This window comes from Equus caballus, chromosome X, assembly GCF_041296265.1.
Source record: "Equus caballus isolate H_3958 breed thoroughbred chromosome X, TB-T2T, whole genome shotgun sequence".
Taxonomy (NCBI): domain Eukaryota; kingdom Metazoa; phylum Chordata; class Mammalia; order Perissodactyla; family Equidae; genus Equus; species Equus caballus.
In genome coordinates this window covers 79,424,506-79,438,744 of record NC_091715.1, presented here as the reverse complement: position 1 = coordinate 79,438,744, position 14,239 = coordinate 79,424,506, and the positions used below count along the sequence as shown (strand labels likewise).

Below are 14,239 nucleotides of genomic sequence, written 5' to 3'. Positions count from 1 at the left end.
CTTAAGGAGTTTGCTCAGCAATTCTTCCCTCTCTCTTGTGCATCAGAATTTTTGGTTTTCCCTTGGATTATTCCCATTAACAAACATGCTCTCATGTCATGCATATCAAAAACAAACAAAAATTCCTTGACCCCACATCTTCCTCCAGCTATTTTCCTTTACTCCCAGTAACAGTAAAACTCCTCAAAGCAGATGTCTAGACTTACCTCCAATTCTTCTTCCACATTCTGTCATGAATCGACTTCGATCAAACTTTCTTTGCCATTCCACTAAAACTTCTCCTGTCACGCTCACCAATGATCATCATGATGCTAAATCCAATAGTCAATTCTCAGTACTCATCTTACATGACCTATCTTGGTGACCAGATGTCCCAGTTTGCCACGGACAGTCAGTTTTTGCCTGTTTTCCCTATGTGATTATTAATAGTGTTCTCTTTCACTCTCAAAAGTGTCCCATTTTGGACAAGTTACATGATCACCTGATCTTACCTATTTGACACAGTTGCTCACTCTCTATTTCTTGAAACACTTTCTTCACTTGGGTTCCAGGGCATCCCTCTCTTTTGCTTTTCCTCTTACTATATTGGCCACTCCTCCAGAGTCATCTCTGTTGGCTTGTTAATTTCTAAACCATGGCGTGCCCTGGTCTAAATCCAAACCTCTTCTCTTCTCTATCTCATTTCATAGGAGATCTCATCTCATCCCAGGCCAATGACTCCAACATTTCTATCTCCACTCCAAACTCCAGACTCATATATCCAACAACCCACCTGACATTTCCGCTTGGTTGTGTAATAGGTGTCTCAAACTTATTTCCAAAACCATCTTCTGATATTTCCCCTTAAATCAGCTCCTCTCAGTCTCACTATAGCCTAAAGATCCCACATAATCTAGCCATATCTCCTTCTAATTGCCTCCTTGCTTACTGAGCTTCCAACCACTATACTGGTCTCCTTACTGTTATTCCAAAACGTTAGGCCTTTGTTCTCTGGGACAATGTACTTGTTGTTCCCTGAGCCTTGAATGCTCCAACTCCAGATATCCAAATGTCCCACTCTCTCACTCTTTCAGGTTTCTGCTCAATTGTAAGCTTTTAAGTGATGCCTTCTCTGGCCACCTTATTTTAAATTTGGATTACCTCCACAACTCCAGCTCTCCCAAATCTTTCCTGCTCTATTTTTCTGCAAACTTATAACCATCTGACATTCTATACATTTTGTTATTATTTCTGTCTCCCTCAATTAGAAGGTAAGCTTCATAAAAACAGGTGATATTTGAGCAGAGACTTGAAAGAATTGGAGGAGGGAGTCCCATTGCTTTCTAGCTGAAGAGCATTCTGGGCAAGGGGAACAGGGTGACATTATATATCTTATATTTAAAAAATATCATACTGGCCACTGGGTGGAGAAAATACTGTGAGGGGAAAGGGAAGAAGCAGGGGGGCAGTAGAAAGCTAATTACACCCTTCTGGTTTCAGCTGCAACATGCGAAGAACTTGGAAGTCGTCACTCCATCTTTACAGCAAGGAAAAAGCTGAGCAAATGGAAGATCAGTGATTTTTCTTAGACCCTTCAGAGAATTGAGGTCACAGGGCAAGTCACTGCCCCCCAAAGTGGAGAGGCAGATGAACATAGAGAATAACAGTCCAGATCAGCTTACCTGGAACAGAAGCCACTGGAGCTAGTAACTGGTAGGAACACTTAAATGGTAATTGAAGAATTGCTGGAAGCTGAACATGGACCAGCTTGAGAGTAAACTCCTGGGGGGGCCAGCCCGTGGCCAAGTGGTTAAGTTCGCACACTCTGCTTTGGTGGCCCAGAGTTTCGCTGGTTTGGATCCTGGGCGCGGACATGGCACCACTCATCAGGCCACGCTGAGGCGGCATCCCGCGTGCCACAGCTAGAAGGACCCACAACTAAAAAAAAAAGTACAACTATGTACCGGGGGGCTTTGGGGAGAAAAAGGAAAAAATAAAAAAAATCTTAAAAAACCCACAAAATTCCTGGGGCTGTCCATCTTAGGGGAGGCATAGTTTCATTAATTTTATCTCCAGGAGCCCCACCAGGTTCTCATGGTGAAGATGAGAGGAAAATCCCTCATGCTTTGGGCAGGGGGAGGGGAAAAATAACCATATTGAAATATGACCAGAGGAAAATAACGACTTTGAAATGGCCAGAGTGTTCTGTTGTCAGTAACAAAGGCCTGCCCTCAAGGGGAACTACTTTACCAGAGCCTTATCTGACTTAGGGGAAAGGCAATTAATTCCAGCCCCCTTTAGTTTTCATTTTTCAGATATAAGGGGTAAAAATGGCTAAGAAATGCCTCTGAAGGTCATAGCCCGAGAACTCAGGCCCGCTAACAAAATGAGATGTAATCACAAGATTATACAACACTCCTCCTCCATACCTTACTGCCACAGCAAAAGGCCTGCAGTAAAATAATAGTGGATTACAACTGAGAGAGCTGCAAGACACAGACTCTATTTATGGCTCTAGGAAAATCCAAAGACAATAAGGGAGGCAAAAACAAGGACCTAGACGACATTTTAGCCACTGACACCACAACTACAGCAGTCAATAGAGCCTAACTCTGGATAAACATAACAACTCGGTCTGTTTACCTTAGGTCCTTCTACCTGATACATCATGTCTGGTTGTCAACAAAAAATTATAAGGCTTGCTAAAGGCAGGGGAAAAAACAGCCTGAAAAGACAAAATGAGCATCAGAACCAGACACAGATATGGCAGAGGTTCTGAAATTACCAGATTGGAAATTTAAAATAATCGTGAATAATATGCTAAAGCTTCTAATAGAAAAAGTGGACAACATGCAAGAATAGATGGGTAATGTAAGCAGAGAGATGGGCACTCAGTGTCAAAATGGAATGCTGGAAACCAAAACACTAACAGAAATGAAGAATACATTTAATAGGCTTATTAGCTGACTGGACATGGCTGAGGAAAGAATATGAGATGGAAAATATGTCTATAGAAACTTTCCAAACTGAAATGCAAAGAGAAAAAAAGAATTAAAAACCCCTCGGAACAGAATATTGAAGAATTGTGGGCCAATTACAAAAGGTGTAATCTATGTGTAATGGGAATACCAAAAGAAGAGAGAAAGGAGCAGAAGAAATATTTGAATAATGGCTGAGAATTTTCCAAAATTAATGACACACACCACAGATCAGGAATCTCAGAAAAAATTAAGTAGAATAAATACCCAAAACTCTACACCTAACTATATCATATTCAAATTGCTGAAAACCAGAGACAAAGAGAAACCCTTGAAAGAAGCCGAGGAGGAGGGTGGGGAGGAGAAAGCCATTACAATAATCAAAGAGAAAGATGATGATAGCTCAGACGAGGGTGGTGGCAGTGGAGGTATAGAAAAATGGTTGGGTTTAGGATGTATTTTGAAGATAAAGCTGAGAGAATTTCCTGATGGATTGGAAATGGGATATGAGAATAGTAGAAATGAAGAGCATGGCACATTCATGGCCTCTGTCATCAGACAAACCAGGAATTCTTCTTAACCCTAGTCATCTCCTTCAACCATTACCTTCACCTACTATTCCAGACTTTCACCACCCTAAATAACAGTTTTCACAGGGTAAACTTGAGGTTATGATGTGATAACTCCTCAAATTCTTGGCCCTTGCCATTGAGCCTTGACAGATATAAACTTCTCTGCATTGGCCTCCTTCCTTAACTTTCATTCCTATCTCATTGAAAGAGGTATTTCTCATTCTTAACAAATCCCATCCTTCCTTTTGTGTTCCAGATCACATCCTCTTATTCCTCCTTATTGTCCCTCCTTGATTATCCCCTCTTTCTTGAATCTTCGACCTCTTCCTTTCTGTTGGTTCCTTCCTATCAGCATTTAAACATAGTCAAGTCTTTTCAGAGAGGGAGGCAGGGAGGGAGGAAGGGAGGGAGAAAGAGAGAGATCTCCATCAAGCTCATTGCCCCTTCTGTTATCACTATTTCTCTCTTCTTCTTCATAGCACAGCTAGTTGGAAGAGTAATATTCACTCATTGCTTCTACTCCTTCACTTCTTATTCACTCAGCCTACTGCAGTTTGGTTGCATTTCCTTCATTCCACTGAAATTGAAACTGTACTCAATAAGGTTATATATAACCTGCTTGTTGCTAAATCCTGTGGGTACTTTTCAATCTCTCTCTCCTGTGAACATTTGCAGCATTTGACAGTGGGGACCACTCCTGGAAACTCTACTCCCTTGGCTTCTGTGACATCACTATCTTTCTGACTTCCCCCTCCCTCTATAGACAATTCTTTTCAGCTTTCTTCACGTGCTCCTCTTCTTCCACTTAGTTCATAAACATTGGTACTTCTTAGGACTCTATCATTGGGGCTCTAATCTTCATCTCACTTTTTTCTACTCTCTGTTAAGTGACCTCGCTGTAATTGTGTTGCAATTACCGTCTCTCTGAAAGTAGGCCTAAATCTATTTCGAGCCCAGATGTCCAACTGCTAACTGAACATCTCTGCTTGGAAATTTCAAAGATACCTCAAATTTGACATGCCTGAACTCATAATTTTGCCTCCCTACCTGCTCCTTCCCCTCCCTATATGCCATATTTCATTAAACTGCTCTCTCTTCCATCCATTCACCAAAGCCCCAAATCAAGGGTCTTGCTATATGCCACCATCTCTCCTGTCATCACATGTAGTCTATCACCGAGTCCTCTCACTTCTACCCCCTACATAATTCTTGAATGTGTCCCCTTTTATTCTCTACCTCCATGGCTTTATTTCAGAACCTCATTTTTTTTAAAAAGATTAATGTAACAACCTCTCGACTGGTTTTGGCTCTTTCCCCTTTTTATTAAATTTATCTCTAAACCATAAAACTTATCATGTCACTTCAATTCCTTCAATGACTCTCAATCACTTCAAGATAAAGACAAACTCCTTAGCAAAGTTGTACCGAGGTCTTCATCTGACTCCTGGCTACCTCTTCAGATTCATCTATTGCTACTCCTTCCTTCACACTCTAAGCATTGAGAAAGTTGAAGATCGCTGGAATCCTCCTTGCTTTTTGTTGTGTCCAGACTTTCATAAAAGCTTCCTCCACTACCTGGAACACACCCCACTCTCCTTTAATATGAATAACTCTTATTTCTCACTTACAACTCAGCTCAGACTATCTCCTCCAAAAAGCTTTACTTGATCCTTCAATTTGAGACAGATGTTCTTTTTGCCTGCTCCTTTGGCACCCTCTGCATATCTCTAGCACAGCACTTACATTGACTTGTAATCCATCCATCTATCTATCTATCTATCTATCTATCATCATCATCATCATCATCTAACTATTTATTGGTCTGTCTCTCCAACAATACAGAAATCTTAGAGAGCAGAGATTTATCTTATTCATCTTTGTCTCCTCAGAGCCTGACATAATATCTCCTTGGCACATAGTAGGTGATCAGTAAATGTTTTATGAATGAATGCTTTTCCCCTTTCTTCAATCTAATCTCCAAATTTCTGCATTCTTCTCCATTTATGCCTCCTGTTTCTTTTTTGTTTTGTTTTGTTTTGTTTTTGTTTTTTGAGGATATTAGCCCTGAGCTAACTACTGCCAACCCTCCTCTTTTTGCTGAGGAAGACTGGGCCTGAGCTAACATCCATGCCCATCTTCCTCTACTTCATATGAGGGATGCCTACCACAGCATGGCGTGCCAAGCGGTGCCATGTCTGCACCCGGGATCTGAACTGGTGAACCCCAGGCTGCTGAAGTAGAATGCGCGAACTTAACCACTGCACCACCGGGCAGCCCTACCTTCTGTTTCTTATGAATCAAACATTTCTCAATTTTGGTTTAATGTGCCTTAAAGACTTCTGTCTTGAAATTTTCTATCTGCAGAAAACTTAAAAGTGTGCATGTGTGTACACATACATACATATATATATTTGTATATTTTATTACTGGAATAGAATACTCATTAATTGGAGTTCATATACTTTTGGTGTGTTAATTCTGAGCACAGAAGAAATATCTTTATCCAGGTGCAAAATTATTTTATTTTATTTACTTCAAGAGCTCCCTAAAATATATATTTCATTTTATTTTTGAATAATGCAAATAGAGTAATTTTCTCTTTTCCATATAAAGTAATATATGTGTAGCATTTGATCTGTCATCATTTATAATTATGAAAAACAGGAGGAATTAGAATAACTTATTCATGCAAAAGAGTTATGTAACCACTAAGTGGCAACACAAAGCAATGATATAAAATAACTTACTTCATGGCATGGTAATCATTTGAGTTGAAAATTTCAGTAAAAATTCAGCTTTTTTTTAGTATTAGATTTTTTGTTATTTGCCAACAGGATATGGAATAAATTAAGATTATTAGATTACAAAATGTTAAAACTGTAAGCTGCTTCATTTTACAAATGGAGAGAATGAGATTCAGAGAAGTTAATGCCTTCACCCAGGTCATACAGTTTAGATTAGAGGCTAATCTAAAATCTAAACTAAAATTTCTTTGTTCTCAGATGTAGTAGTATGAGTAATAATAAAACCTACATTTGTATAATGCTTTAGTTTAAAAAGTACTTTCAGATGCATTATTTTCTTTGATCCTCAAAACCATCTTTAAGGTAATGCAAATATTGTTCCCAATTTATAGATGAGAAAGCAATTGTGGGGTGAGATGGCGGCGAGGAGGGGTCGGGATGGGTGGGAGTGGGTGGGCAGGACTCAGATTAAATAAATTAAATAATCTCTCAAAGTTATATAACTAGCAAACTGGGACTAGGATGCAAGTCTTTTGGCTCTAAATCACACACTAAATCACAATAAACTATATAAGAATCTGAATCAGCAAGTTAGTAACAAAAATTAATAAGCTTTTTATTTTATTTTTATCCTCTCCTTTTTGTAAAATACCTCACTAAAGAATTATAAAATGGCAGATTTTGAGGAAGTTGAATTGATAAATTAAAATATTCCCTGAGTCAGTTTTCCAGTGTTTCAAAATAACTTTGAACTTTGATTCATGAGTCATTTTAACTATGTTGAATAAATTTCCTATAAAGGTATATAGCAGCTTAACCAAAACAGGAGGGTAAAACTTGTAATGAAAGGAATAAAGGCCATCATTGGGTATTTCAACCCCTGAAGGTTTGTTCAAGTCTTGGGCAAATTATTAGTTGCCTGGCCCTGTGCTAGTCTTTCTGAGGGCTACAGAACTCAAATAAGACAGGGTTGCTGCTCCTTGAGAATTTTATACACTGATTGGGTTGTCCAAATCAATAAGCATTAAACAATAACGTAAAAAGCAAGTATGAAAATGGTGTAGTTTGTAAGTGCTGAAGGAATTCATGGAAAAGAAGACCAGTAAGGCCAGAGGAGCAGGAAGGTGTCTCATTAAACTGAGAGCAGCAGTATAGGATAGTGGTTAAAAGCATAGGCTGGTGCTAGGCTGCCTAAATTTAAATCTCAGTTCTAGAGATTGGATTGGTGGTTACTAGCAGGGAAGTGGGAAGGGAGGAGGGCAAAAGGGGTGATTAGGCACATGTGTGTGGTGATGGATGGTATTTAATCTTTGGGTAGTGAACATGATGTAATCTACACAGAAATTGAAATATATAATGAGGTACACCTGAAATTTATATAATGTTATAAACCAATGTTACCGCAATAAAAAAAAACCGCTCAGTTCTATCATTTACTAACTGTGACCTTGGGCAAATTACTTGACCTCTGTTGTGCCTCAGGGTCCTCACCTTTAAAATAAGGATAATGATATTACCTAGATCATAGGATTATTGGTAATATTACCTAGATCATAGGATTATTGGGAACATTAAATGAATCAATGTGTTTATAATGTTCAGAACAATTCCAGGTACCTAATGCTATACATGTAAATAAACCATAAAATAATGAATAACCTGGATACATGGAAAGGGTAGGCTAGAGGGGTAAAGCTGAAGCTAGGGAGACCAAATGAGAAGCTGCTGCATTGATCCAGGCTGAGGTGATGCAGGATGGGGAGGATGTGACAGATATAAAATTCAAAGGAACAATGGGCTCCTTTGTGATGGATTGGACATAATGAAGGAGAGGGAGAGCCTGAAATCTATTATAGTCATGGATTGCCCCTCAGATTAATTCTTGGGAAGCCAGTCAATTCTGGGACGTTTGAGACCATTTAGGGTTTCCTGGGTCTGTACTGAAACAGTCCGGAAAGCTATTTGTTGTCCCTGAAGAGATCTTCTGGACCAGGAGTAACACAGGAGTACAATGAGTGAAACATACTTGAACCTCCTAAGCTACATCATTGATCAGGTAATCCTTTCCCTTCAGAGTTCACTAAGTACCTTGAGCAGGCAGTTCAGATTTAAAAAAAAAAAATTAAGGAGATCTCATCAAGATGGTGGCCTAGGCAGACTCTGAACTCATCTCCTCCCATGAACACAACCAGGTTACAGCTATTTTTGGAAAAATTACCCTGGATAGAAAACTGAAAACTGGATAAAAAGAAGCCCCACAACAAGGGACAGTCCTGACTAAGGTGGAAGAGGCAGAAATTCCTGCTGGAGAGAAAAAAAGCCACCTTCAGGAGCGGCAGAGTTTCTCAGCCAGCCAGGAGAGATCCACCCTAAGGTACACAGCTGTCCCTGGAGGAATGAGGTCCTGAGCAGGACCTCATTATAAGCATCATTCAGATTCAGCATAACTGAGATGAGGGTCTTATTATCTTCTTTTGCTTGCTATCAACTGCGGTGGGGAATACCTCCAGAAAAGCTAACGGACAAAAGCCGGAAAGACCCGGGTCTTAAAGGGCCCACACACAAACTCATCCATCTCAGCAACCTAAAAGCACCAGAAAGAAGGCTGACAGTCCTTTGGTGAAAACAGACTCACCTGGTAGACTCTGGGTGCATCTCAGTGATAGGAGAGATCTCTCAGGAGACTGAGACATTGATGGTGGCCATTGTTGTCATCTAGTCCAGGCCTGCTGACACAGACACTGACAGACGCTGTTGAAGTTCTTCCCCTGGGCCTGTTAGCCCAGGGGTCTGCCAAACCAACTAGAGCACAGATTTAATCCAGTTCAGCCAGGGCTGGTAGCCCACCCTATGAACGGGCCCCACCCAACAGCAAGCCCTCAGGCTACATGTTGGCCTACATTGAATGGGTGCCTTGATCCTCTACAGGGAGGCAAGTGTGTCCTTCTATGTGGGGCAGAGCCTGTGTGAGGACCAGGTGAACTGTGGGGGCATTGGTGGAGAGGTGGGAGGCACTGCAGTGCGGCATTTGGGTACACTCCAGGGGGTTTGGAAGTGTGCATGGACCAGGACTGTGTTGATGGTGTGTGTGGTCCTGTGGGGGGTGAGGCTTAGCAGCAGAAGACCTGTGCTTCACAAATAGTTATAAAAAGGATCAGCCCCACCTTCCAAAACCTGAAAAAATTGAGTGCTCCCATGCCTAGGGCCAGCCCCACTCAGCTGCACTCCTAAGAGAACTGACAACAGCCTTCTAGGCCTGAGGCCTATAGAAACTCTAAGCCCCTGAGCCTAGCAACCAGCTACACTGGGCACCTACCCAATTAACAGGAAAAATGCAACAGGACTGTGCTGTTAGACCTTGTAGCTAACGGTGCTGAGGCTCCCCAAACCAGATTTGTAAACAGCTGCCCATGGAAGGAAAGACTAGACTCCCTGGGTACCTTCATTAATAGCAAACCTGACACAGCAGAAGGACACAAGTAGCCCACAAAGGGGTCACTCCTGGATCATTTGGACTGGTGATGAGAGAGAAGCACACTGCTGGGCCTCAAAAGTCATCTCTTACATAAGGCCACTTCTGCAAGATCAGGAGACATAGCCGACTCACCTTATACATAGATATAAGCACAGAGAAAGAGGCATAATGAGGAGACAAAGGAATACATTCCAAGCAAGGGAACAGGACAAAACCCCAGAAAAAGGACTAAACAAAACAGAAATAAGCAACCTACCTGACAAAGAGTTCAAACAAAAACTCATAAGGATGCTCACAGATATTGGGAGAAGACTGGATGAACACAGTGAGCTCATCAACAAAGAACTTGAAAACATAAAGAAGAACCAATCAAAAATGAAGAATACAATACTGGAAATGAAAAATTCCCTAGAGGGACTCAATAGCAGAGTAGATGATACAGAAGAATGGATCAGTGAGATAGACAAAAGACTAGAGGAAATCACCCAAGCTGAACAGAAAAAAGAAAAAAGAATTAGACAGAATGAGAACAGTCTAAGGGAACTCTGGGACAATATCAAGTGCACTAACATTTTTATTATAGGTGTCCCAGAAGGAGAAGAGAGAGACAAAGGGGCAGTAAATCTATTTTAAGAAATAATAGCTGAAAACTTTCCTAACCTAAGGAAGGAAACAGAAATACAAGTACATGAAGCACAGAGAGCTCCAAACAAGAAAAGACCAAAGAGGCCCACACCAAGACACATTATAATTAAAATGTTCAAAATTAAAGATAAAGAGAGAATCCTAAAAGCAAGAGAAAGGTAATAAGTGACATACAAAGCAAAGCCCATAAGGCTATCAGCAGACTTCTCAGCCAAAACCCTACAGTGGAGAAGAGAATGGCATGACATATTTAAAGTGTTAAAAGGAAAAAACCTCAACCGAGAATACTCTATCCATCAAGGTTGTCATTCAGAATGGAAGGAGAGATAAAGAGCTTTCCAGACAAGCAAAAATTAAAGGAGTTTATCACCAAGAAACCAGTTCTACAAGAAATGCTGAAGGGACTTATTTGAGTGGGAAAGTGATAACCACAAATAGGGATAAAAAATTATCAAAACAAACCCCCCAAAAAAACAGGGAATAAAATCACTGGTGAAGGTAAAAATATAGTAAAGGTAGCATATTAATCACCTGTGAAGATAATATGAAGGTTAAAAGACCAAAGTACTAAAATTACCTATTTCAATGATAAGAAGGTAATGGATAGACACACACAAAACAAGAGATTAGATTTGATTTCCAAAACATAAAATGTGGGAGGAGGGGAGTGAAAAAGTAGAGCTTTTAGAAAGAGGTCAAGCTAAACAGTCTATCAACTCAGTATAGACTGCTATATACATAGAATACTATATAGGATCCTCATGGTAATCACAAATTAGAAACCTATAATAAGCAAGCAAATAAGTAAGACAAAAGAAATCAAACATATTACTAAAGAAAGCCATCAAACCACAAGGGAAGAGAGCAAGAGAAAAAGAAAGGAACAGATAAGAACTATTAAAGCATCGAGAAAAAAAAGTAACAAGATGGCAATAAATATATATTTATCAATAGCTACTTCAAATGTCAATGGACTAAATGCTCCAATCAAATGCCATAGGGTGGCCAATTGGATGAAAAAACAAGACCCATATATACGCTGCATACAAGAGAAACACTTCAGACCTAAAGACACTCACAAACTGAAAGTGAAAGGATAGAAAATGATATTCCATGCAAATGACAAAGAAAAGAAAGCAGGAATAGCAATACTTATATCAGACAAAATAGACTTTAAAAGAAAAACTGTAACAAGAGACAAAGAAGGGTGCTACATAATGATAAAGGGAACAATCCAAGAAGAAGAAATAACACTTGTAAATATCTATGCACTCAACATAGGAGCACCTAAATATATAAAGCAATTATTAACAGACATAAAAGGAGAAATAGACTTCAACACAATAAAAGTAGGAGACTTTAACACTCCACTTTCACCAGTGGATAGATCATCCAAACAGAAGGCCAATAAGGAAACACTGTCCTTAAATGACACATTTGACCAGATGGACTTAGTAGATATATAGAGAACATTCCATCCAAAAACAACAGAATACACATTCTTTTCAAATGCACATGGAGCATTTTCCAGGATTGATCATGTATTAGGCCACAAAACAAGTCTCAATAAATTGAACAAGATCGAAATAACACCATGCATCTTTTCTGACCACAAAGGTGCAAAAGTAGAAGTCAACTACAGGAAGAAAACCAGAAAACCCACAAAAATGTGGAGATTAAACAAAATGCTACTGAACAACGATTGGGTCAATGAAGAAATCAAAGAAGAAATCAAAAAATTCCTGGGGACAAATGAAAATGAAAATACAACATGCCAAAATCTATGGGATACAGCAAAAGTGGTTCTAAGGGGGAAGTTTATAGCAATTCAGGCCTACCTCAACAAAGAAGAAAAATATCAAATAAACACTCTAACAGTGCATCTAAAGGTTCTGGAAAAAGAACAAACAAAGCCCAAAATCAGCAGGAAGGAAATAATAAAAATCAGAGCAGAAATAAATGAAATAGAGACTAAAAAAACAATAGAAAAAATTAATGAAACCAAGAGCTGGCCCTTTGAAAAGGTAAACAAAATTGACAAACCCTTAGCCAGACTCATCAAGAAAAAAAGAGAGAAGGCTCAAATAAATAAGATCAGAAATGAAAGAGGAGAAATTACAACAGACACCTCACAAAAGATAATAAGAGAATACTATGAAAAGCTATATGCCAACAAATTGGGTAACCTAGAAGAAATGGATAAATTCTTAGAAACATACAACCTTCCAAAACTGAACCAAGAAGAAGTAGAGAATTTGAATAGACCAATCACCAGTAAGGAGATCAAAACAGCAATCAAAAACCTCCCAAAAAGTAAAAGTCCATACCATATGGCTTCCCTGGTGAATTCTACCAAACTTTCAAAGAAGACTTAATACCTATCCTTCTCAAACTCTTCCAAAAAATTGAAGAGGAGGTGAGGCTTCCTAAGTCATTCTAAGAAGCCAACATTATCCTGATACCAAAACCAGACAAGGACAACACAAAAAAAGAAAATTACACACCAATATCACTGAGGAATATCAATGCAAAAATCCTCAACAAAATACTAGCAAATCAAATAGAACAGTACATTAAAAAGATCATACATTGTGATCAAGTGGGTTTCATTCGAGGGATGCAGGGATGGTTCAACGTCTGCAAATCTATAAACGTGATACACTACATTAACAAAATGAATAATACAAATCACATGATCACCTCAATAGATGCAGAGAAAGCATTTGACAAGATACAGCATACATTTATGATGAAAATTCTAAATCAAATAGATATAGAAGGAAAATACCTCAACGTACTAAAGACCATATATGACAAACACACAGCAAATATCATTCTCAATGGAGAAAATTGAAAGCTATCCCTCTAAGAATAGGAACCAGACAAGGATGCCCAGTGTCACCACTCTTATTTAACATAGCATTGGAAGTCCTAGCCAGAGCAATCAGGCAAGAAAAAGAAATAAAAGGGATCCATATTGGAGAAGAAGAAGTGAAACTGTCACTCTTTGCAGATAACATGCTTTTATATGTAGAAAACCCTAAAGAATCCTCCAAAAAAACTTTTAGAAATAATAAATGAATACAGTCAAGTTGCAGGATACAAAATCAATGTACAAAAATCAGTTGCATTTCTATACACTGATGACAAAGTAGCAGAAAGAGAAATTAAGAATATAATCCCATTTACAATTGCAACAAAAAGAGTAAAATACCTAGGAATAAACTTAACCAAAGAGGTGAAAGATCTGTACACTGAAAATTATAAAACATTCTTTAAAGAAATCGAAGAAGACACAAAGAAATGGAAGATATTCTGTGCTCTTGGATTGGAAGAGTTAACATACTTAAAATGTCCACAATCCTAAAGTAATCTATAGATTGAATTCAATCCCTATCAAAGTTCCAACAACATTTTTCACAGAAATAGAACAAAGAATCCCAAAATTTATATGGAGCAACAAAAGACCCTGAATAGCCAAAGGATTCCTGAGAAAAAAAGAACAAAGCTGGAGGTATCACACTCCCTGATTTCAAAATATACTACAAAGCCATAGTAACCAAAACAGCATGGTACTGGCACAAAAATAGACACAGAGACCAATGGAACAGAATTGAGAGCCCAGAAATAAACCCACACATTTATGGACAGCTAATATTGAACAAGGGAGCCAAGAGCATACGATGGAGAAAGGAGAGTCTCTTCAATACATGGTGTTGGGAAAAGTGGACAGTCACATGCAAAAGAATGAAAGCAGACCATTATCTTACACCATGCACAAAAATCAATTCAAAATGGTTAAAGACTTGAATGTAAGACCCGAAACCATGAAACTTCTAGAAGAAA

General features: G+C 38.9%; 2 protein-coding genes across 12 annotated transcripts in view; one reads left to right on the top strand and one right to left on the bottom strand.

Moving 5' to 3' along the window:
- The window catches only part of SATL1 (spermidine/spermine N1-acetyl transferase like 1), a 123,468-nt gene that overhangs the window by 80,598 nt on the left and 28,631 nt on the right, over positions 1 to 14,239 (top strand). The gene's annotated exons all lie outside the window — the stretch shown is intronic.
- LOC111771818 (uncharacterized) overlaps positions 1 to 14,239 on the bottom strand; it is a 76,539-nt gene that overhangs the window by 57,371 nt on the left and 4,929 nt on the right. Inside the window, exons 1-2 of one of the 2 annotated variants that reach the window (XM_070257177.1) lie at positions 8,909 to 9,075; positions 1,662 to 1,917 (exon numbers count right to left, since the gene is read on the bottom strand). The exons of the other annotated variant lie outside the window; for it this stretch is intronic. Coding sequence (XP_070113278.1) covers positions 1,662 to 1,887 — 226 coding nt within the window. The 5' untranslated portion in view covers positions 1,888 to 1,917; positions 8,909 to 9,075. Of the gene's footprint in view, positions 1 to 1,661; positions 1,918 to 8,908; positions 9,076 to 14,239 lie in introns of those variants that run through there. 2 annotated transcript variants of the gene reach the window in all.